Here is a 25,124-nt window from a genome sequence, read left to right as displayed (position 1 = left end):
GGGTTGCTGGTAATGAGTTGAGACAGTCCGGGGTTGCTGGTAATGAGTTGAGACAGTCTGGGGTTGGTGGTAATGAGTTGAGACAGTCCGGGGTTGGTGGTAAAGAGTTGAGACAGTCCGGGGTAGGTGGTAATGAGTTGAGACAGTCTGGGGTTGGTGGTAATGAGTTGAGACAGTCCGGGGTTGGTGGTAAAGAGTTGAGACAGTCCGGGGTAGGTGGTAATGAGTTGCGACAGTCTGGGGTTGCTGGTAATGAGTTGAGACAGTCTGGGGTTGCTGGTAATGAGACCAGACAGTCTGGGGTTGCTGGTAATGAGACCAGACAGTCTGGGGTTGCTGGTAATGAGACCAGACAGTCTGGGGTCGGTGGTAATGAGATGAGACAGTCTGGGGTTGGTGGTAATGATACCAGACAGTCTGGGGTTGGTGGTAATGAGATGAGACAGTCTGGGGTTGGTGGTAATGAGACCAGACAGTCTGGGGTTGGTGGTAATGAGATGAGACAGTCCGGGGTTGCTGGTAATGAGATGAGACAGTCTGGGGTTGGTGGTAATGATACCAGACAGTCTGGGGTTGGTGGTAATGAGATGAGACAGTCTGGGGTTGGTGGTAATGAGACCAGAGTCTGGGGTTGGTGGTAATGAGATGAGACAGTCTGGGGTTGGTGGTAATGAGTTGAGACAGTCTGGGGTTGGTGGTAATGAGTTGAGACAGTCTGGGGTTGGTGGTAATGAGTTGAGACAGTCCGGGGTTGCTGGTAATGAGTTGAGACAGTCTGGGGTTGGTGGTAATGAGTTGAGACAGTCCGGGGTAGGTGGTAATGAGTTGCGACAGTCTGGGGTTGCTGGTAATGAGTTGAGACAGTCTGGGGTTGCTGGTAATGAGTTGAGACAGTCTGGGGTTGCTGGTAATGAGTTGAGACAGTCTGGGGTTGGTGGTAATGATACCAGACAGTCTGAGGTCGGTGGTAATGAGTTGAGACAGTCCAGGGTTGGTGGTTATGAGACCAGACATTCCAGGGTTGGTGGTAATGAGTCCAGGTCTGTGACACCTAGAAAGCCGGTGTCGTAGACCTCCGAAGCTGGTGAACGGAATGAGCAGCGGTACCGGGGGATCCGATCCGTAACAGGTGATTGGTTAGCAATTCTTGGGATTTAAAGTGCTAACCCCTCCCCGTTATTGTAATACTGAGAGATTAGCATGTCTTGGGATATAAAATGCTAACCCCTCCCTGTTATTGTAATGGTTAGAGGTTAGCATGTCTTGGGATATAAAATGCTAACCCCTCCCTGTTATTGTAATGGTGTTAGCAATTGATGTTATTCTTCAGTAACAGAAACTGCAGGGCAAATCAGTGGGAGAAAAATAGGTTTGTTGAGAAGGACAAATCATAGATGTTAAGCTGGGAGGTAGATGTTCAGTCTCCCCTGTCCTCAGCTTTTCTCCACCAAACAAAGGAGCAGGATGCCATTTATAACCCTCCACCCTTGCCTGGGGTTGACCAATCAGCAGTCCTAGCCGTACCACTGGACCAATGGCCAAATAACAAGTATCCTGCTCCAGACTCAATGTACACATAGCTCTGAGTTCAGGAGTGACATTCTACAGATTCTAAACAAACTGAAACCCAACTTCTATTTACATTTCTTATTGATCATTAAATTATTTATATCATTACATTATATTATTATGATATTATATTATATGCTCTAGATTTTAGTCCTCTCATCCTCTTCGTTGTGTATTTGTCTTCAGAATATTCTGATAATGGTGAGAGGTTAGCATGTCTTGGGGCTATGATCTTTGTGCCTCTAATTGCTCACTCATCATTATTCATGATTAATTCAGGATTATCTGTAACCATGGTAGCATCCACATTCATGTAGAATTTCTACATTAACGGTCAATACATTTTAGGTGTTTCTGTATTTTGTCAGGGGGTGAATACTTATGTAATCAAGGTATATTGGTGTTTCATTTTTCATTTTTTTGGTTCGTGATTATGTGATGCTATTGATTATTGTCTTAGAAACATTTGACATATAAAACTTCACATGTTGGTGAATCTGTGAACATTTTTCAACCCATTTCCTGACGTAACAAATGTTGCATTACTAAATGTCACACATAAATAATGTGAATGTCTCTAAAATGAAATACTTTTACATATAACCAAAGCACATTATGGAAATGTTTAACTACTTCATATATATTTATCTATGACTGGTTTCATGTGTTCATCCATGTCTGAATCAGCTGTTACTGTCCTTGTTCCAGTTTCTATCCAGACTGGTCTGATCCCTCAAAGCTGATCAAGTTCCTGGTGGATCTCCTGTCTCAAGCAGCAGAGTGGGAGGAGCAGACAGGAGAGAAGACACTGAACCTGGTATCATCAGTGTGTACTTACAGAACCTTTCCTTTTCCCTTTCGAGACAATTCTCAACAGAGTGATTTCCTGCTGGATCTGTACTCACATGTGAAGGACTATGAGACTCCAACAGGCAGGAGTGTCCTTCCAGCATTACAGCCAGTTTACCAGTCAGCTCCTGCAGTCTGGTCCATAGACCTGTCAGAGAGAAAGACCTCCCTCCTCCTAGAAGTGCTGAAACTCCAACAAGAGAAGAAACCAGTAGAGCTGAAGGACTGGTCAGATGAAGAGGGTGAAGTGAGGAGTTTCCTTCAGTGTCTGCCCTACATCTCACAGCTGAGGTGAGTCTGAACATGTGTGGTGGTTAGTGAAAATGTGATGCTAGTGGTTGTAGAAACATTGTACTATGAAAGTTCAAATGTTGGTGAATCTGGTAACATTTATACTTAGATTTCATGACATAACATACTTGCATTACCAAATGTCACACAAATGTGATTTTTTATTTTTTATTATGTGATGCTAAACATTTGTCTTTTTGAAATCTTGAAATCAGAATTTTATCTTTGACAAATCTTGAAACATGAAACTTCCATGTTTATACTGTGGTGGTTCATTTCTGTGTTAATTAATGAGGAGAGACAAACTCATCACACAAGTCAGAGTCTTAAAATGAATCTTTGTTAGTGAGAGCTCTGCAATAGCGATGGCTGGTCGACGAATCACCCTCAGATGATTCGTTGAAGGCCATAACACAAAGGCTACTGAGATCTTTTATAGCAAAGATCCATCCCCTAGTCACATAACAATCCACAGATGTTTGGAACGGGTCACAAGGTGAGACTTGTTTAATGTAGTACAAAGTGTAGCATTTGGTCCCATATTCCAAGAACACAATGACCTCATCAAGCTTGTGACTCTACAAACTAGTTGGATACATTTGCTGTTTGTTTTGGTTGTGTTTCAGATTATTTTGTGCCCAATAGAAATTAATGGCAAATAATGTATTGTTTAATTTTGGAGTCACTTTTATTGTAAATAAGATTATAAAATGTTTCTGAACACTTCTACATTAATATGGACACTACCACGACCTCGGATAATCCTGATTAAATGGTGAATAATGATGAGTGAGAATGTTAAGAGGCATAAATATCATAACCTCCAAAGACAATGCTAACCTCTCCCTGTTATTGTAATGGTGAGAGGTTAGCATGTCTTGGTGGTATGGTATAAAATGCTAACCTCTCCCTGTTATTGTAATGGTGAGAGGTTAGCATGTCATGGTGGTATGATATAAAATGCTAACCTCTCCCTGTTATTGTAATGGTGAGAGGTTAGCATGTCTTAGGGCTATGATATAAAAACGCTCTCCCCTCCCTGTTATTGTAATGGTGAGAGGTTAGCATGTCTTTGGGCTATGATATAAAAACGCTCTCCCCTCCCTGTTATTGTAATGGTGAGAGGTTAGCATGTCTTGGGGTATGATATGTAATGCTAACCAATGCTAATGATATTTTTGCCTCTAACTTTCTCACTCATCATTATTCACGACTCATTCAGAATGATGTGTAACCATGGTAGCATCCACATAAATGTAGACATTCTACCTTAACAGTCAATACATGTTGTTTCTGTATTTAGTCAACACTGATGTAATCAAGGTTAGTGTTATATTTTTATTTTTTTGGTTAGTGATTATGTGATGCTACTGATTTATTGTCTTTTAGAAACATTTGTCATATAACTTTGTTGGTGAATCTGGTAATATTTATACCCATTTCCTGAAATAACAAATGTTGCATTACTAAATGTCACACATAAATAATGTGAATGTCTCTAAAATGAATTACTTTGACATATAACCAGAACACATTATGTAAATGTAAACTACTTCATATATCTTTAGCTATGGCTGGTTTCATGTGTTCATCCATGTCTGAATCAGCTGTTACTGTCCTTGTTGCAGTTTCTATCCAGACTGTCCATGGAGGTCTAATCCCTCAAAGCAGATCAAGTTCCTGGTGGATCTCCTGTCTCAAGCAGCAGAGTGGGAGGAGCAGACAGGAGAGAAGACACTGAAGCTGGTATCATCAGTGTGTACTTACAGCACCTTTCATTTTCCCAATGGACACAATTCTAAACAGAGTGATTTCCTGCTGGATCTGTACTCACATGTGAAGGACTATGAGACTCAAACAGGCAGGAGTTTCCTTCCAGCATTACAGCCAGTTTACCAGTCAGCTCCTGCAGTCTGGTCCATAGACCTCAGAAAGAGAAAGGCCTCCCTCCTCCTAGAAGTGCTGAAACTCCAACCAGAGAAGAAACCAGTAGAGCTGAAGGGCTGGTCAGATGAAGAGAGTGAAGTGAGGAGTTTCCTTCAGTGTCTGCCCTACATCTCACAGCTGAGGTGAGTCTGAACATGTGTGGTGGTTAGTGATTATGTGATTCTAGTGATTATTGTCTCGTAGAAACATTTGACATATTAAACTTCAAGTGTTGGTAAATCTGGAAACATTTATCTGCTGATTTCCTGACATAACAAATGTTGCGTTGCTAAACGTCACACAGATTTTGTTAATTTATCTAAATTATGTGATGCTAGTCATTTATATATATTTTTGTAAATCTTGTGGATATTATTTTAGAGAAATGTTAAACCTGAACGTTTATATTCAGAGTATCTAATCTATTAAACCAAATTGTCACGTTCTGACATTAGTTATTTTATTTATGTCTTTGTTTTAGTATGGTCAGGGCGTGAGTTGGGTGGGTTGTCTATGTTTCGTTTTCTATGTTGTGTTTGCGTTTGGCCTGTTATGGTTCTCAATCAGAGGCAGGTGTCGTTAGTTGTCTCTGATTGAGAATCATACTTAGGTAGCCTTTTCCCATTTGTGTTTCGTGGGTGTTTATTTTATGTTCTGTGTTTTATTTCACCGTTCAGGACTGTTCGTTTGTCGTTTTGTTGTTTTTGTTTCAGTGTTCACTGTTCGTATTAAAAATAATCAAGATAAACATTTACCACGCTGCGCTTTGGTCGTCTCCTTCATACGATGACCGTTACAGAAACACCCACCACCAAAGGACCAAGCAGCGTGTTAAAGGGCAGCAGCAGCAATCTCAGGACTCCTGGACATGGGAGGAGATTCTGGATGGAAAGGGACCCTGGGTACAGGCTGGAGAATATCGCCGCCCCAAGGCTGAACTGGAGGCAGCGAAAGCCGAGAGGCGGTGGTATGAGAAGGCAGCGCGGCTGGAAGCCCGAGAGGCAGCCCCAAAAATGTATTGGCGGGGGGCACAGTCAGGTAGGAGACCTGTGCCAACTCCCCGTGCTTTCCGTGGAGCGAGAGGGACCGGGCAGGCACCGTGTTATGCCGTGCGGCGCACGGTGTCCCCGGTGCACAGGCATAGCCCGGTGCGATACATAGCAGCGCCTCGTATCGGCCGGGCATCGAGCCAGGCACCAGCCAGGCACCAGCCCACACATGGTGTCCCCGGTTCGCCAGCACAGCCCAGTGCGGGCTATTCCACCTCGCCGCACTGGCCTGGCTACGGGGAGCATTCAACCAGGTGAGGTTGGGCAGGCTCGGTGCTCGAGAGCTCCAGTGCGCCTTCACGGTCCGGTCTATCCGGTGCCACCTACACGCACCAGCCCTCCGTGGCAGCCCCCCGCACCAGGCTGTCTCTCCGTCTCCTTCCTACAGGTGCTCCCGCCTGCTCAGCGCTGCCGGAGTCTTCCTCCTGCCCAGCGCTGCCGGAGTCTTCCTCCTGCCCAGCGCTGCCGGAGTCTTCCTCCTGCCCAGCGCTGCCGGAGTCTTCCTCCTGCCCAGCGCTGCCGGAGTCTTCCTCCTGCCCAGCGCTGCCGGAGTCTTCCTCCTGCCCAGCGCTGCCGGAGTCTTCCTCCTGCCCAGCGCTGCCGGAGTCTTCCTCCTGCCCAGCGCTGCCGGAGTCTTCCTCCTGCCCAGCGCTGCCGGAGTCTTCCGTCTGCCCAGGGCTGCCGGAGTCGCCCGTCTGCCCTGGGCTGCCGGAGTCGCCCGTCTGCCCTGGGCTGCCGGAGTCGCCCGTCTGCCCTGGGCTGCCGGAGTCGCCCGTCTGCCCTGGGCTGCCGGAGTCGCCCGTCTGCCCTGGGCTGCCGGAGTCGCCCGTCTGCCCTGGGCTGCCGGAGTCGCCCGTCTGCCCTGGGCTGCCGGAGTCGCCCGTCTGCCCTGGGCTGCCGGAGTCGCCCGTCTGCCCTGGGCTGCCGGAGTCGCCCGTCTGCCCTGGGCTGCCGGAGTCGCCCGTCTGCCCTGGGCTGCCGGAGTCGCCCGTCGGCCCTGGGCTGCCGGAGTCGCCCGTCGGCCCTGGGCTGCCGGAGTCGCCCGTCGGCCCTGGGCTGCCGGAGTCGCCCGCCTGTCCTGGTCGGCCGGAGTCGCCCGCCTGTCAGCCAGGGGCGGCCGGAGTCGCCCGCCTGTCCTGGGCGGCCGGAGTCGCCCGCCTGTCATCCAGGGGCTGCCGGAGTCGCCCGCCTGTCAGCCAGGGGCTGCCGGAGTCGCCCGCCTGTCAGCCAGGGGCTGCCGGAGTCGCCCGCCTGTCAGCCAGGAGCTGCCGGAGTCGCACCTGGCTGACAGACGGGCGACTCCGGCAAATGTGTCACTGCTGGGTCAGTGACATTTTGTTTTGCCCCAGTTGTATTGGCTCTGTACTCCTGCACTTTGTTACGACTGAGGTTAAAGTGCGGACTGTCAGCTAATTCGTGTGAACCGTTTAGAAATTACAGCACTTTGTGTACATTGTCCTCCAATTTTAGTGCATCAAAAGAATTTGGATAAATTCACTTATGTGTATTAAAATAGTCAAAAGTCTAGTATTTGGTCCCATATTCAAAGAACGCAATGACTGCATCAAGCTTGTGACTCTACAAACTTGTTGGATACATTTTTCTGTTTGTTTTGGTTCTGTTTCAGATTATTTTGTGCCCAATATAAATGAATGGTAAATAATGTATTGTGTCATTCTGGAGTCACTTTTATTGTAAGAAATAATAAATTATGTTTCTATATACTGATACAATAATGTGGACGCTACCATGATAACAGATAATCCTGAACGAATCCTGAATAATGATGAGTGAGAACATTACAGAGGCATAAATATCATAACCTCCAAAGAAATGCTAACCTCTCCCTGTTATTGTAATGGTGAGGGGTTAGCATGTCTTGGGGGTATGATATAAAATGCTAACCCCTCCCTGTTATTGTAATGGTGAGAGGTTAGCATGTCTTGGGGGTATGATATAAAATGCTAACCTCTCCCTGTTATTGTAATGGTGAGAGGTTAGCATGTCTTGGGGGTATGATATAAAATGCTAACCCCTCCCTGTTATTGTAATGGTGAGAGGTTAGCAAGTCTTGGGGGTATGATATAAAATGCTAACCCCTTTCTGTTATGGTAATGGTGAGAGGTTAGCATGTCTTGGGGGTATGATATAAAATGCTAACCCCTCCCTGTTCTTGTAATGGTGAGAGGTTAGCATGTCTCGGGGTATGATATAAAATGCTAACCCCTCCCTGTTATTGTAATGGTGAGAGGTTAGCATGTCTTGGGGGTATGATATAAAATGCTAACGCCTCCCTGTTATTGTAATGGTGAGAGGTTAGCATGTCTCGGGGGTATGATATAAAATGCTAACCCCTCCCTGTTATTGTAATGGTGAGAGGTTAGCATGTCTTGGGGGTATGATAGAAAATGCTAACCCCTCCGTATTGGTGAGATGTTAGCATGTCTTGGTGGTATGATATAAAATGCTAACCCCTCCCTGTTATTGTAATGGTGAGAGGTTAGCATGTCTTGATGGTATGATAGAAAATGCTAACCCCTCCATATTGTTGTATTGGTGAGAGGTTAGCATGTCTTGGTGGTATGATATAAAATGCTAACCCCTCCCTGTTGTTGTAATGGTGAGAGGTTAGCATGTCTTGGGGGTATGATATAAAATGCTAACCCCTCCCTGTTATTGTAATGGTGAGAGGTTAGCATGTCTTGGGGGTATGATATAAAATGCTAACCCCTCCCTGTTATTGTAATGGTGAGAGGTTAGCATGTCTCGGGGTATGATATAAAATGCTAACCCCTCCCTGTTGTTGTAATGGTGAGAGGTTAGCATGTCTTGGGGGTATGATATAAAATGCTAACCCCTCCCTGTTGTTGTAATGGTGAGAGGTTAGCATGTCTTGGGGGTATGATATAAAATGCTAACCCCTCCCTGTTGTTGTAATGGTGAGAGGTTAGCATGTCTTGGGGGTATGATATAAAATGCTAACCCCTCCCTGTTGTTGTAATGGTGAGAGGTTAGCATGTCTTGGGGGTATGATATAAAATGCTAACCCCTCCCTGTTATTGTAATGGTGAGAGGTTAGCATGTCTTGGGGGTATGATATAAAATGCTAACCCCTCCCTGTTGTTGTAATGGTGAGAGGTTAGCATGTCTTGGGGAATGATATTGGGGCTTCTAACTTTCTCACTCATCATTATTCACATTTCACTTTAACCTCAAAGTCATTTAATAATTTCAAAGTGCTGGAGTACAGAGTCAAAACAACAGCAAATGTGTCACTACTTTTGGACGTACTTTCTTCTTAAATGTCTGGTTTGTCTGTTTAAAGTGACTTGAGTTTTGTCTTTTCATTCCAGGCTGAGTGTGGGTATGACAGTAAAACTGTCCAGACTGGTTAGGAGGACAGGGAGAGGTGCTACTCCACTGACTGTCCCAGAACTCTCCCTGGTCCTAAAGAGCAGCCAGACACCAGAGAGAGTGTTATCCAGGGCTCTGAGTAGTGTGGCGTCCCTGCTGAGACTCTGGAGGGTTCAGTGTCTGGACCTGACTAACTTCCGGATCCAGGGTCACTCTCTCATCACACTGCTGTGTCACCAGGGACCTCTCTCTCTCAGGTCAGTCTGAAGCTGATGTTTTTTAAAAGTAGAAATAGTAACTTCATTCATGTGTTTTTCTTCATATTTCTGACTGCCTGTATGTTCCACCCTCCTAGACTGAACTCAGACACTCTGCAGCAGCTGACTGTAGTTGTGTATGAAGCTCAGGACAAGGACTTGACTCAGTTGTTCCTGGAGAAGGTTGGTGGAGACCTGATCTCCTGCAGGCTGGACTGGGAAGTGCTTCTCTCTCTGCTGCAGCATTCAACCCACAACATCACTGTGGACCTCAGGAAGAACCGGCTTCTAGAGAAGAACATCTCAGATCTTCTCCCCTTTCTGGGAAGGGTTACTCTCAAGAGGTGGGAGAACTTCTTTCTCTGATCAGACTTTCTAGAAATAATAAAATAACTATTTGTATCCAGTGACATGTTGTTCTGAGTTATCCTCTGTATTATCATGAGGGTTTTATTCAATAGGTGGGAGATCTTTATTCAATATTTATAGACTTTAATTATTCATGTCCTATCCAGCCAGTTGTTACTATGTGAGTTATCCTCTGTAATATCATTAGGGTTTTATTCAAGAGGTGGGAGATCTTTATTCAATATTTATAGACTTTAATTATTCATGTCCTATCCAGACAGTTGTTGCTGTGTGAGTTATCCTCTGTAATATCATTAGGGTTTTAATCAAGAGGTGGGAGATCTTTATTCAATATTTATAGACGTTAATTATTCATGTCCTATCCAGACAGTTGTTACTATGTGAGTTATCCTTTATAAAACCTTGACATAACCACAACAATCCATTCTCCACGTTTGTTCAGGTCCAGTTCCAGCTTTGTAAAGTCCTCCATCAGACACATCTATGACAGTAGAGACAGTGACTGTGTGTCCAGTTTGTTGAGGTCTTCAGACCATTGGATCAACCTGAACAGCAGAGAGCTGGACAGAGTGGACTGTTCTGCTCTGTGTTTTACCCTGCAGCACAGCCACCAAGTCAAAGTCAACCTGCTGTGGACCTCCGTACCACCGGGGGAGATAGAGAGCATCCTGCCTCTTCTGGACAGAGTCTCCCAACTCAGGTTTAGTTGGCACTCCTTGACCCTGCTAGAATGGATAGAACTATGAGGCTTTCCACTTCCTGATTGATTTAACCTCTAACCCTAACCTTAGTGTAATGTACTAACCTTAAAACGTCTTAGGGATCCCCTACAATCCCATATGGCTAGAATCCCGTCAATGGGATCGATTTGACAACATTCGGTAAATTGCAGAGCGCAAATTCAAAAACACTAACTTCATAATATTAAACCTTCATGACGATGTAAGTATCTTACATAATTTAAAAGATACACTTCTTGTTAATACAGCCGCTGTGTCAGATTTCAAAAAGGCTTTACGGCGAAAATTATCTGAGGACACACGAAAGCAATACATTCATTTTCAATCCAAGCAGAGCCATCACGAAAGTCAGAAATAGCGATAAAATGTATCACTTACCTTTGAAGATCTTCAGCTGGTTGCAATCATAAGATTCCCAGAAACATCACAAATGGTCCTTTTGTTCGATAAAGTCCTTCTTTTTTTCAAAAGAAGTCTGTTTAGCTGGCGCGCTTGACTCAGTAATCCACCGGTTTCTCTCTTTGAAAAATGCAGACAAAGAAGTTCTAAAAGCTACCGGTAAACTTCGTCGAAACAAGTCAAACAACGTGTCTATATCCTCAGGTTGTCTAAAATGTAAATCAATGATAACATTTCATACGGAAAGGTGTAGCGGATGCTCTAACTGGTGGCAGTGAAGTCAGTTAGCAGCAATTAGCCATTTAATATAAATCAAAATATGGGCACAAAAACCCGACGCGCACCAGAACAAACGTGCAACAAGCACTACATAAAGCAATCACACACAACGACATGGAGGGGGACAGAGGAATAAATACATGCAGTGTGATTGGGAATGTAAACCAGGTGTGCAGAGAAAAAGACAAAACAAATGGATAATAGAAAAATGGAGCGGCGATGCCTAGAAAGCTGATGATGTTGACGCCAAACACTGCCCGAACAAGCAGAGGAGCTGACTTTGGTGAAAGTCGTGACAGTACCCCCCCCCCTTGACGCGTGGCTCCAGCTGCGCACTGACACCGGCCTCAGGGATGATCCGGCCGGCGACGATGGATCTCCCGTAGAAGTTCAGGGTCCAACACATCTGCCACCAGTACCCAGCACCTCTACTCCGGACCATACCCATCCCACTTCACGAGGTACTGAAGGCCCCTCACCCGACGCCTCGAATCCAGGATGGAACGGACGGAGTCCCCTCGATGTCCAGATGGGGCGGAGGAACCTCCCACACCTCAGACTCCTGGAGCGGGCCAGCCACCACCGGCCTGAGGAGAGACACATAGAACGAGGGGTTAATACGGTAATCGGGGGGAAGCTGTAACCTATAACAAACCTCGTTCACTCTCCTATGGACTTTAAATGGCCCCACAAACCGCGGACCCAGCTTCCGGCAGGGCAGGCGGAGGGTCAGATTTCGGGTCGAGAGCCAGACCCGGTCCCACGGTGCGAACACCGGGGCCTCACTGCGGTGACGTTACCATGGGTGGCTTCCCAGGTCTCCTCTGCTCGCCTGAACCAATCGTCCACCGCGGGAGCCTCGGTCTGACTCTGATGCCACGGTGCCAGAACCGGCTGGTACCCCAATACACATTGAAAGGGGGAGAAGTTAGTGGAGGAGAGGCAGAGCGAGATCATGGTGGTTCTCTGTGAGGGAGGAAGATCCGTCAAAAAATCCACATACAGATGTGACCACGGCCGTTGTGGAATGGGTAAGGGATGTAGCTTACCTCTGGGCAGGTGTCTAGGAGCCTTACACTGGGCGCACACCGAGCAGGAGGAAACATAAACCCTCACGTCCTTTGCCAAGGTGGGCCATTAGGTACTTCCCAGTTAGACAGCGCACCGTCCGACCGATCTCCGGATGACCAGAGAAGGGTGACGTGTGGGCCCAATAGATCAACTGGTCCCGGACAGCAGACGGAACGTACAGACGCCCGACGGGACACTGGGGGGGGAAGCGGGCTCTGTACGCAATGCCTGCTCAATGTCCGCGTCCAGCTCCCAGACGACGGGCACTACCAAGCAGGAAGCCGGGAGTATGGGAGTCTGATTCATGGGCCGCTCTTCTGTGTCATACAGTCGGGACAGTGCATCTGCCTTAACATTCTGGGAACCTGGTTTGTAAGACAGGGTAAACAAAAAATGGGTAAAGAACATGGCCCACCTTGCCTGACGAGGATTCAGTCTCCTAGCTGCCCGGATGTACTCCAGGTTGCGGTGGTCAGTCCAGATGAGGAAAGTTCATAGTTCATAGTTTCGCTCGCCGGGCTGAGCGTCTTAGAGAAGAAAGCACAGGGGCGGAGCTTCGATGGCGTACCCGAGCGCTGAGAGAGTACGGCTCCTATCCCGGCCTCTGACGCATCCACCTCCACTATGAACGCCAAAGAGGGATCCGGACAGGCCAGCACGGGAGCCGAGGTAAACAGAGCCCTAAGGTGACCAAAAGCTCTGTCCGCCTCATCCAACCACTGCAAACGCACTGGGCCCCCCTTCAGCAGTGAGGTAATGGGAGCAGCCACCTGGCCAAAATCCTGGATAAATCTCCGGTAGTAATTGGCAAACCCCAAAAATTAGTGCACCTCCTTTACCGTCTTGGGAGTCGGCTAATTACTTACGGCTGAAATGCGGTCCCTTAGGAAGTAGACTGCTTGCTGAAAGAACAGGCATTTCTCAGCCTTGACGTACAGGTCATGCTCCAACAGTCGTCCAAGTACCCTGCGCACCAAGGACACATGCTCGGCGCGTGTAGCGGAGTATATTAGAATGTCATCGATATACACCACTACACCCTGCCCGTGCAGGTCCCTGAAAATCTCGTCTACAAAGGATTTGAAGACTGATGGAGCATTCATCAACCCATACGGCATGACGAGGTACTCATAATGCCCTGAGGTGGTACTAAACGCCGTCTCCCACTCGTCTCCCTCCCGGATACGCACCAGGTTGTACGCGCTCCTAAGATCCAGTTTATTGAAAAAGTGCGCCACGTGCATTGACTCAATCGCCGTGGCGATAAGAGGTAGCGGGTAACTGTAACTCACCGTGATTTTGATTGAGACCTCGATAATCAATGCACGGGCGCAGACCTCCATCCTTCTTTTTCACAAAAAATAAACTCGAGGAGAAGGGTGAAGTGGGGGACCAAATGTACCTCTGACGCAGGGATTCAGAGACAGGGGATACACGTGACTCCTGGGAAGAGCAGCGTCTACCAGGAGATTTATCGCACAATCGGCCCGTCGATGAGGTGGTAATTGAGTCGCCTTCTTTTTACAGAAGGCGAGAGCCAAATCGGCATATTTGGGGGGAATGCGCACAGTGCAGACCTGATCTGGACTTTCCATTGTGGTAGCACCAACGGAAACCCCTACACACCTCCCCGAGCACTCTCGCGACCACCCTGTGAGAGCCCTCTGTTGCCATGAAATGATGGGGTCATGATGAGCTATCCAGGGAAGGCCCAGTACCACAGGAAACACAGGAGAGTCAATGAGAAAGAGACTGATTCTCTCTTCGTGCCTCCCCTGAGTCACCTAGGCCAGGGAGATAGTAGCTTCCCTGATCAGCCCGGACTCCAATGGTCGACTATCCAGAGCGTGTACTGGGAAAGGTCTAACCACAGGAATAATGGGGATCCCTACACTAAGGGCGAGCGCTCTGTCTATAAAATTCCCAGCTGCGCCTGAATCGACGAGCGCCTCATGCTGGGAATGTGGGGATAAAATCAGGAAATCAAACAGGTACAAACAGGTGGCCAACAGAGGACTCTGGATGAGAGTGGTGCAGACTCACCTGGGGTGACGCCAGAGTGCCCTGCCTGCTGCCTCGACTCCCAGAGGGACCAACCCGGCACCGACCGGCAGTGTGCCCTCTGCGGCCACAGATGGTGCACGTGAAGGCCCCTCCTCCAGCCTCCCTACGCGCAGCCCAGTTCCATGGGCACCGGAGCGGGGGTGTTGGAAGATGGAACCGACAGAGCCCTCTCTGGACGTGCGTGGGTGATCAGCAGGTTATCCAACCGGATGGACAGATCCACCAGTTGGTCAAAGGTGATGATGGCATCCCTGCAGGCCAACTCTCGTCTGACGTCCTCGCGCAGGCTGCATCGGTAATGGTCGATAAGGGCCCTGTTGTTCCATCCTGCTCCGGCAGATAAGGTCCGGAATTCCAGGGCAAACTCCTGGGCGCTCCTCGTCCCCTGTCTCAAGTGGAAGAGCCGCTCTTCGAAGTGGTCCAACGCCACGTCTCCTTCTCCCCACACGGCGTTTGCCCACTCCAGAGCTCTCCCCGAGAGATATGAGATGAGGGCGGGCACCCTCTCCCTTCCCGAGGGAGCAGGGTGAATGGTGGCCAGGTACAGGTCCAGTTGTAATATGAACCCCTGGCACCGGGCTGCCATCCCATCATACTCCCTGGGAAGGGAGAGACGCATGCAACTGGGACTGGATCCAGGAGGGTAGAGGTAACCCCTGTTGCGTTGATCGAGGCGCTGTCTCTCCCAGCGGTCCATGGTCTGGACAACTCGATCCATCATGGCACGAAGATGTTGGATCAGTGTGATTGGGAATGTAAACCAGGTGTGCAGGGAAAAAGACAAAGCAAATGGATAATAGAAAAATGGAGCAGCAATGGCTAGTAACCGGTGACGTTGACCGCAAAACGCCGCCCGAACAAGGAGAGGAGCCGACTTCGGTGGAAGTCGTGACAAAAGGACTGTGTTCAATATGAACGCCAAATTAGCACGCGCGCCTCCTCCATTGCGCACAAAACCACTGATGTGACCCTAGCAGTCACCACACTGTAAGTCAAAATTCTTATTCATTTTTCAAAATAATAGCCTCAAAACCTTGAATAAAGACGGTTGACAGCTAGTGTAAGCTATATCAATTGCAATCTGGTGGACGGACATAGGAGTTTTCTATAGCTTTACAAAATAAAAGCCTGTGATTGATTTCTTTTTTTTTCTAGTCAGATTTTCTTCGGGTTTTCGCCTGCCATATCAGTTCTGTTATACTCACAGACATTATTTTAACAGTTTTGGAAACTGTAGAGTGTTTTCTATCCACATCCACCAATTGTATGCATATCCTAGCTTCTGAGTCTGAGAAACAGGAATTTTACTTTGGGCACGCCAGCTCTCCAATCTTCCGAATACTGCCCCCTAGCCAGAAGAGGTTTACCTCAGCTAGGGGTAGAATTGAAGGGGATCGCCTGGGAGTTGACCTGACTAACAGAGTTGTATTGTCTTTATCAGTGTTTTAATGTGTGATGTTGTGTAAATAAGTCTCTCTCTCTGTAGTGTTGACAGGAGGTTACTACTGAGTTTCCTCCAGTGCTGTGCTGCCTCTCAGATCCAGCAGGGGGCACCATCATCACCACCAACAGCAGTATGGCTGCTCAGGTCTTTGCACTACAGGCTGGACTTCTCCTGCTCCTCCTCTGTGGACCTGTCAGCTCAGGACCAGGAGAAGGCTCTGTGTCTGACCACTGACCACTGCAGGGCCATCAACTCTGTTCTGAAGCAGAACCAACACAGCACCCAGCTGGTCCAGAACCAGGTCCAGCTCATCCTAAGAGACTGTGAGGTGGAGGACAGAGCACTGAGGGAGCTGCATCCCATCCTGCATATTGTCAAGCTGAGGTTAGACACACAGAGACAAACATTTGACCAACTAGTTTATCAGTAGAAGTTAGACCTACTCTGTGTCATGATGTTGTCTCTGCTTCTTGTCCTCTCAGCTCCAGCAAAGCTCTGCTACTTCAGCTGCTGGACCTTGTGTGTGAGGGGATTGAAGACGGGCTGCTGAGGCACGCAGAGTCCCTGTGCAGAGCCCTGGATGGGGAGCTGGACCTCAGTGAGACCAGGCTGGACCAGAAGGCCTGTGGATCTCTGGCCCTGGTTCTGGAACACTCAGAGGGTCTGTCAGAACTGGACCTCAGCCACTGTCAACTCACAGACCACCACCTACAGCCCCTGATCACACACCTGCATAAAGTACAAGTCCTGGAGTGAGTGGCTTTCACTGTGTGTGTGTGTGTGTGTGTGTGTGTCTGTCCATGTGACTACATGACAAATGTCTGATCTCTCTCTCTCTCTCTCTCTCTCTCTCTCTCTCTCTCTCTCTCTCTCTCTCTCTCTCTCTCTCTCTCTCTCTCTCTCTCTCTCTCTCTCTCTCTCTCTCTCTCTCTCTCTCTCTCTCTCTCTATGTCTCTGTGTCTCTGTGTCTCTGTGTCTCTGTGTCTCTGTGTCTCTGTGTCTCTGTGTCTCTGTGTCTCTATGTCTCTATGTCTCTGTGTCTGTCTCTCTCTCTATCTCAATTCAATTCAATTCAAGGGGCTTTATTGGCATGGGAAACATGTGTTAACATTGCCAAAGCAAGTGAGGTAGATAATATACAAAAGTGAAATAAACAATAAAAATTAACAGTAAACATTACACATACAGAAGTTTCAAAACAATAAAGACATTACAAATGTTATAGTATATATATACAGTGTTGTAACAATGTACAAATGGTTAAAGCACACAAGTTAAAATAAATAAACATAAATATGGGTTGTATTTACAATGGTGTTTGTTCTTCACTGGTTGCCCTTTTCTTGTGGCAACAGGTCACAAATCTTGCTGCTGTGATGGCACACTGTGGAATTTCACCCAGTAGATATGGGAGTTTATCAAAATTGGATTTGTTTTCGAATTCTTTGTGGATCTGTGTAATCTGAGGGAAATATGTGTCTCTAATATGGTCATACATTGGGCAGGAGGTTAGGAAGTGCAGCTCAGTTTCCACCTCATTTTGTGGGCAGTGGGCACATAGCCTGTCTTCTCTTGAGAGCCATGTCTGCCTACGGCGGCCTTTCTCAATAGCAAGGCTATGCTCACTGAGTCTGTACATAGTCAAAGCTTTTCTTAAGTTTGGGTCAGTCACAGTGGTCAGGTATTCTGCCACTGTGTACTCTCTGTTTAGGGCCAAATAGCATTCTAGTTTGCTCTGTTTTTTTGTTAATTCTTTCCAATGTGTCAAGTAATTATCTTTTTGTTTTCTCATGGTTTGGTTGGGTCTAATTGTGCTGTTGTCCTGGGGCTCTGTGGGGTGTGTTTGTGTTTGTGAACAGAGCCCTAGGACCAGCTTGCTTAGGGGACTCTTCTCCAGGTTCATCTCTCTGTAGGTGATGGCTTTGTTATGGAAGGTTTGGGAATCGCTTCCTTTTAGGTGGTTGTAGAATTTAACGGCTCTTTTCTGGATTTTGATAATTAGTGGGTATCGGCCTAATTCTGCTCTGCATGCATTATTTGGTGTTCTACGTTGTACACGGAGGATATTTTTGCAGAATTCTGCCTGCAGAGTCTCAATTTGGTGTTTGTCCCATTTTGTGAAATCTTGGTTGGTGAGCGGACCCCAGACCTCACAACCATAAAGGGCAATAGGCTCTATGACTGATTCAAGTATTTTTAGCCAGATCCTAATTGGTATGTTGAAATTTATGTTCCTTTTGATGGCATAGAATGCCCTTCTTGCCTTGTCTCTCAGATCGTTCACAGCTTTGTGGAAGTTACCTGTGGTGCTGATGTTTAGGCCGAGGTATGTGTAGTTTTTTGTGTGCTCTAGGGCAACGGTGTCTAGATGGAATTTGTGGTCCTGGCGACTGGACCTTTTTTGGAACACCATTATTTTGGTCTTACTGAGATTTACTGTCAGGGCCCAGGTCTGACAGAATCTGTGCAGAAGATCTAGGTGCTGCTGTAGGCCCTCCTTGGTTGGTGACAGAAGCACCAGATCATCAGCAAACAGTAGACATTTGACTTCGGATTCTAGTAGGGTGAGGCCAGGTGCTGCAGACTGTTCTAATGCCCTCGCCAATTCGTTGATATATATGTTGAAGAGGATGGGGCTTAAGCTGCATCCCTGTCTCACCCCACGACCCTGTGTGAAGAAATGTGTGTGTTTTTTGCCAATTTTAACCGCACACTTGTTGTTTGTGTACATGGATTTTATAATGTCGTATGTTTTTCCCCCAACACCACTTTCCATCAATTTATATAGCAGACCCTCATGCCAAATTGAGTCGAAGGCTTTTTTGAAGTCAACAAAGCATGAGAAGACTTTGCCTTTGTTTTAGTTTGTTTGGTTGTCAATTAGGGTGTGTAGGGTGAATACATGGTCTGTTGTACGGTAATTTGGTAAAAAGCCAATTTGACATTTGCTCAGTACATTGTTTTCATTGAGGAAATGTACGAGTCTGCTGTTAATGATAATGCAGAGTATTTTCCCAAGGTTACTGTTGACGCATATTCCACGGTAGTTATTGGGGTCAAATTTGTCTCCACTTTTGTGGATTGGGGTGATCAGTCCTTGGTTCCAAATATTGGGGAAGATGCCAGAGCTAAGGACGATGTTAAAGAGTTTTAGTATAGCCAATTGGAATTTGTTGTCTGTATATTTGATCATTTCATTAACTTTTACTTGCTACGAAATCCGGATCCGGGAGCACCCCCCACAGTAAAAAAGATGACTAGCATAGCCTAGCATAGCGTCACAAGTAAATACAATTATCTAAATATCATTAAATCACAAGTCCAAGACACCAGATGAAAGATACAGATCTTGTGAATCCAGCCATCATTTCTGATTTTTAAAATGTTTTACAGGGAAGACACAATATGTAAATCTATTAGCTAACCACGTTAGCAAAAGACACCACTTTTTTTACTCCACCAGTTTTTTACTCCATCAGTAGCTATCACTAATTCGACTAAATAAAGATATATATAGCCACTAACCAAGAAACAACTTCATAAGATGACAGTCTGATAACATATTTATGGTATAGCATATGTTTTTTTAGAAAAATGTGAATTTTTCAGGTATAAATCACAGTTTACCATTGCAGCCACTATCACAAAACTCACCCAAAGCGACTAGAATAACTACAGAGAGCAACGTGTATTACCTAATTACTCATCTTAAAACATTTCAGAAAAATACACAGCGTACAGCAAATGAAAGCCCAACATCTTGTGAATCCAGACAATATTTCAGATTTTCTAAGTGTTTTACAGCGAAAACACAATATAGCGTTATATTAGCATACCACATGAGCTAACATCACCCCAGCATTGATTCTAGGCAAAAAGCGCGATAACGTTATCACCACCAAAATATATAAAATTTTTCACTAACCTTCTCAGAATTTTTCAGATGACAGTCCTGTAACATCATATTACACAATGCATATAGTGTTTGTTCGAAAATGTGCATATTTAGCGGCACAAATCGTACTTATACAATGCAAATAGTGTCCAACTACTCAAGCAATCGGTCCGGCGCCATCTTGGAAAGACTCCTATTTTTATATAAAACTATTCATAACCTTGACTAAAAAAATATAGGTTGGACAGCAATTGAAAGACAAATTAGTTCTTAATGCAATCGCTGAATTACATTTTTAAAATTAACTTTACTGCGCAATACAGCGTGCGCTGAAGCAAGGCTACACTGAAATTAATGGCAGCTTATGCATTTAACATTTTTCAACAGAACAACGATTTATCAGCATAAATAGTTCTTACTTTTAGATGAACTCGCATCAGAATCTTGGGAAAGGTGTCTTTTGTCCAGAACCATCGTCTTTTGGTCGAAAGATGTACTCTTGTCCTGTCGAAATCGCTGCTAACGTTCGGCATGTACCGGAAATGTGTCCAAATGTTGAGAGCGCGTCACAAAGGAATGCCAGAAAATCGCAATAAACTGATATAAATTCCTATAAGTCGGTTTAAATTAACTACCTTATGATGTCTTTAATTAACAACTATAACGAATAAAAACATGACCGGAGAGATAGAACTGGCTAAACCAAAGCTTGGAATGAGGCCAGTCCGACGTCCATCCTGAGTCAGGCGCACGATCGAAAAGAAAGGTACTTCCGCCCTTATGTCTTATGTGAGGTCCCAGATTGCGCAATCGACTCCATTCAAATTGTCACCACTTACTGACATCTAGAGGAAGGCGTATGCAGTGTTTGTAGCCCCACAGCATTCACAGGGACATAACAACTGACCTGGGAACAGAGGCCAAGATTTCTGAAATCTCACTCCCTAGGAAGGAAAGTGCTGTAGAATGAGTTCTGTTCCACCCACAGACATAATTCAAACGGTTTTAGAAACTAGAGATTGTTTTCTATCCAATAGTAATAATAATATGCATATTGTACGAGCAAGAATTGAGTACGAGGCAGTTTAATTTGGAGACGTCAAGAAAAAAATAGTGCTAACAGCTCCCCCTATTGACAAAAGGTCAAGGATACCATGAACACCACAGGCCTTTTTGGGTTGGAGGGTTTTTATTTTGTCCTGTAACTCGTTCAAGGTAATTGGAGAATCCAGTGGGTTCTGGTAGTCTTTAATAGTTGATTCTAGGATTTGTATTTGATCATGTATATGTTTTTGCTCTATATTCTTTGTTATAGAGCCAAAAAGATTGGAGAAGTGGTTTACCCATACATCTCCATTTTGGATAGATAATTCTTCGTGTTGTTGTTTGTTTAGTGTTTTCCAATTTTCCCAGAAGTGGTTAGAGTCTATGGATTCTTCAATTACATTGAGCTGATTTCTGATGTGCTGTTCCTTCTTTTTCCGTAGTGTATTTCTGTATTGTTTTAGTGATTCACCATAGTGAAGGCGTAGACTTTGTAGCCAGCAGCATACCACCCTGCATACCACTGCTGGCTTGCTTCTGAAGCTAAGCAGGGTTGGTCCTGGTCAGTCCCTGGATGGGAGACCAGATGCTGCTGGAAGTGGTGTTGGAGGGCCAGTAGGAGGCACTCTTTCCTCTGGTCTAAAAAATATCCCAATGCCCCAGGGCAGTGATTGGGGACACTGTCCTGTATAGGGTGCCGTCTTTCGGATGGGACGTTAAACGGGTGTCCTGACTCTCTGAGGTCATTAAAGATCCCATGGCACTTATCGTAAGAGTAGGGGTGTTAACCCCGGTGTCCTGGCTAAATTCCCAATCTGGCCCTCAAACCATCATGGTCACCTAATAATCCCCAGTTTACAATTGGCTCATTCATCCCCCTCCTCTCCCCTGTAACTATTCCCCAGGTCGTTGCTGCAAATGAGAACGTGTTCTCAGTCAACTTACCTGGTAAAATAACGGTAAAATAAATAAATAAAATAAAAGACTCAGGTTTTCCGGGTCTCTATGTTTTTGGTTGGACAGGTTTCTCAATTTATTTCTTAGATTTTTGCATTCTTCATCAAACCATTTGTCATTGTTGTTCATTTTCTTCGGTTTTCTATTTGAGATTTTTAGATTTGATAGGGAAGCTGAGAGGTCAAATATACTGTTAAGATTTTCTACTGCCAAGTTTACACCTTCACTATTGCAGTGGAATGTTTTACCCAGGAAGTTGTCTAAAAGGGATTGAATTTGCTGTTGTCTAATAGTTTTTTGGTAGGTTTCCAAACTGCATTCCTTCCATCTATAGCATTTCTTAATGTTACTCAGTTCCTTTGGCTTTGATGCCTCATGATTGAGTATTGCTCTGTTCAAGTAGACTGTGGTTTTGCTGTGGTCTGATAGGGGTGTCAGTGGGCTGACTGTGAACGCTCTGAGAGACTCTGGGTTGAGGTCAGTGATAAAGTAGTCTACAGTGCTACTGCCAAGAGATGAGCTATAGGTGAACCTACCATTGGAGTCCCCTCGAAGCCTACCATTGACTATGTACATACCCAGCGTGCGACAGAGCTGCAGGAGTTGTGACCCGTTTTTGTTGGTTATGTTGTCATAGTTGTGCCTAGGGGGGCATATGGGGGAGGGAATGCTGTCACCTGCAGGCAGGTGTTTGTCCCCCTGTGTGCTGAGGGTGTCAGGTTCTTGTCCAGTTCTGGCATTTAGGTCGCCACAGACTAATACATGTCCCTGGGCCTGGAAATGATTGATTTCCTCCTTCAGGATGGAGAAGCTGTCTTCATTAAAGTATGGGGATTCTAGTGGGGGGATATAGGTAGCACACAGGAGGACATTTTTCTCTGTTAAGATAATTTCCTTTTGAATTTCTAGCCAAATAGAAAATGTTCCTGTTTTGATTAATTTAATGGAGTGAGTTAGGTCTGCTCTATACCAAATTAGCAATCCCCCTGAGTCCCTTCCCTGTTTCACACCTGGTAGTTTGGTGGATGGGACTACCAGCTCTCTGTAACCTAGAGGGCAACCAGTGGGTCCGTCTCCTCTGTACCAGGTTTCTTGCAGGATGAGAATGTCTGCATTACCGATTTCTTTGGTGAAGTCCGGGTTCCTGCTCTTTAGGCCAAAGGCAGATGACCTCAGGCCTTGGATATTCCAGGATGATATAGTGAAGGCTTTTTGTTCCATAACGTGTCCAATGTTGTTGGCCGTGTGGTTTGGCCTCAGGCCAGTAAGTGTGAGCAGAGCCTGCTGAGCATCTGGTACATGCCGTTGGCTTGGGCGAGTGTAAGAGTGGGGGTTGGGCCTGTTTGCCCGCTCACTACCTGGGCGTATGTGTGACTTCCATGTTGATGCCCTCTTTGCGGGGGTGGGGTGCATGGGGTGGGCAGGAGTGGCATAGGTCTGATCTGAGGGGGCCTAAATTGGGTGTGGGCATGGTTGATGTGGGGGGGTGTTGATTGGTTGGGGTGGGGGTGTGTCTGGGGGTGCTGTGGTCTGGATGTAAGTCCTCTTGGCGTGGGTCCTCTATGTGTAGGTCCAGGGGGGGGTCCTGAAGGTCTTGGAGGGTGTCTCGCTGGTCTGGGTGGGGTGTCTCTTGATCTGTTGCTCCTGTGTGAAGTGTTGGGGCTGCGTTTGAGAGCGATGTCCTTTAGAGTCCGGGCAAAGGTGGGCACTGCTGCCTTGTGGACCTGGTCATAGAGGCTGTTCAAGTCCAGGGTGGAGTGGTGGGCCAGAAAAACATTTGGTTTTGAGGCACAGTCACGTGAAATGCTTGCGTTTACCCGCTGCATTGTAGCAGGGTGGAAGTCTTTTCGTGGTAGCAGGGTGGAGATAACCACTTGTGCGTTGTGGAAAGTAGAAGAAGCTTTATCAATCACTCCCTTCAGTGCTGTGGCCACCCTTTCCTGCTGTGCTCTCAGGTCGTTTGTGCCTGTGTGTATTATTATGTGGCTAGGTGAGCCTAGTTTGTCCTCAGACAGAAGGTCTAGGGCGCGCTGGATGTTTGGACACCAGAGTTTAGACACACTGTGTTTGGGAAAAAGTTTTTTTCTTCTATATATTTCCCATTTGAGTCCATAAGGATGACAATCTGTGTCTTGTGTTTGTCCTCAGTGGGTGTGGGGGGATTGTCAGGAGGGCTATCAGGGTGGCTGACAGGGGGGGTGCTCAGAGGGGGTGAGAGCTGCTGGGCTTGGGGTTTTTCTTTTGTCTGTTCTGCTGTGATGTCGACTCTATGGTCAGGGTCTGGTGTGGACTGTTCTGCTGTGGTGTCGAGACTTTTGTCGGGTGCTGAGGTGGGCTGTTCTGCTGGCGTCTCTGTGGGGATTGCCACCTCTCTAGTGGGTTGTTCTCTGTCACATGCCATCCCCCTCAACCTCTCCTCCAGCAGTCTGATCCTCTCCTCCATCCCCCTCTCCCTCTCCTCCAGCAGTCTGATCCTCTCCTCTAGTGCTCTGTTCTTCTCCTGCTCCTGCTCTTTCTCCTGTTGATGTTGTCTCACCACTGTCCAGAGTGCAGATATGTCTTTCTCCACCTCCAGCTCTCCAGGTCTGGTTAAGGGGGTGTTGTTGTGCTGGACTGTTGTCTGGGTCTGTGCTGACTGGAGTGTGATCACCTGCTGTTCCAGCTCCACCTGCTTTACCTCCAGCTGGGTGAATTTATCCTTCATTTCAATGAGGGAGAAGTACTCTGTACTGGGAGGTTGACTGTCTGCTGAGGGTTGCTCGTCTGTGGGGTTATATGATGAAGAGGTCTGGTCTGACCCGCTTGGGGTGGGGGTATCTTTATCAAGGGAGAGCTTCTCCTGCTGGGCTAATTCTTTGATTAGGTGAAAGTCCAGCTGAAACTGTTTGTGGTTGCCCTGTACCAATACTGTTCCAGACTTATATAGATTTATGTTAGCTGACTCAGAGTCCTCGTTGTCAAGTATCCTGAGTTTCCACCCCTCGTTAACCCCCCCTCTCTTAACAAAGGGGTAGTGTGCTAATATAGCACTGTGCCATGCCACTGGATGGTTTGTGTGGAAGATAAGGTTGCTGATGTTCCCATTTTTGTAATAGTCAGCAAAAAGTGTCTCTTGATTTTCCATAAGGAGCTTCATTTTGTGCTCTTTTCTTGCCTTATCATTCTTTACACTCACAGGGTACTGTATTTTAATTACCTCNTCCTGAGTTTTCCACCCCCTCGTTAACCCCCCCTCTCTTAACAAAGGGGTAGTGTGCTAATATAGCACTGTGCCATGCCACTGGATGGTTTGTGTGGAAGATAAGGTTGCTGATGTTCCCATTTTTGTAATAGTCAGCAAAAAGTCTCTTGATTTTCCATAAGGAGCTTCATTTTGTGATCTTTTCTTGCCTTATCATTCTTTACACTCACAGGGTACTGTATTTTAATTACCTCTGAACAGCGGGAGGCAGCTTCTAAGGCCTCTCCATTTGGTTGGGGTAGATTATTCGACTCTCCTGCCATTGTTGGGCTAATGGGCTTTGACACCTCTCACTTGACACTTAAGTGCTAGTTGAAGTTGTATCA

At 46.4% G+C, this 25,124-nt stretch overlaps 2 protein-coding genes across 6 annotated transcripts in view; both read left to right on the top strand.

The window, feature by feature from the left end:
* The window catches only part of LOC129841977 (uncharacterized), a 37,691-nt gene extending 34,206 nt beyond the window's left edge, over positions 1-3,485 (top strand). For 3 of the 5 annotated variants that reach the window (XM_055910343.1, XM_055910346.1, XM_055910342.1), the window contains one exon: positions 2,278-3,480. In XM_055910343.1, coding sequence (XP_055766318.1) covers positions 2,278-2,713 — 436 coding nt within the window. In that variant the 3' untranslated portion in view covers positions 2,714-3,480. Of the gene's footprint in view, positions 1-2,277 lie in introns of all 5 variants that reach the window. The other 2 variants (XM_055910347.1, XM_055910345.1) reach the window with 2 other exon arrangements.
* Positions 3,486-3,775: 290 nt separating this feature from the next.
* The window catches only part of LOC129841972 (uncharacterized), a 22,091-nt gene continuing 742 nt past the window's right edge, over positions 3,776-25,124 (top strand). The window contains exons 1-7 of the mRNA XM_055910335.1: positions 3,776-3,834; positions 4,338-4,778; positions 9,038-9,295; positions 9,394-9,639; positions 10,107-10,364; positions 15,704-16,045; positions 16,144-16,413. Coding sequence (XP_055766310.1) covers positions 3,776-3,834; positions 4,338-4,778; positions 9,038-9,295; positions 9,394-9,639; positions 10,107-10,364; positions 15,704-16,045; positions 16,144-16,413 — 1,874 coding nt within the window. The remainder of the gene's footprint in view (positions 3,835-4,337; positions 4,779-9,037; positions 9,296-9,393; positions 9,640-10,106; positions 10,365-15,703; positions 16,046-16,143; positions 16,414-25,124) is intronic.

This window comes from Salvelinus fontinalis, unplaced genomic scaffold, assembly GCF_029448725.1.
Source record: "Salvelinus fontinalis isolate EN_2023a unplaced genomic scaffold, ASM2944872v1 scaffold_0005, whole genome shotgun sequence".
Taxonomy (NCBI): Eukaryota; Metazoa; Chordata; class Actinopteri; order Salmoniformes; family Salmonidae; genus Salvelinus; species Salvelinus fontinalis.
Note: the sequence above shows the minus strand (reverse complement) of the source record. Positions and strands in the feature narration are given on the sequence as shown.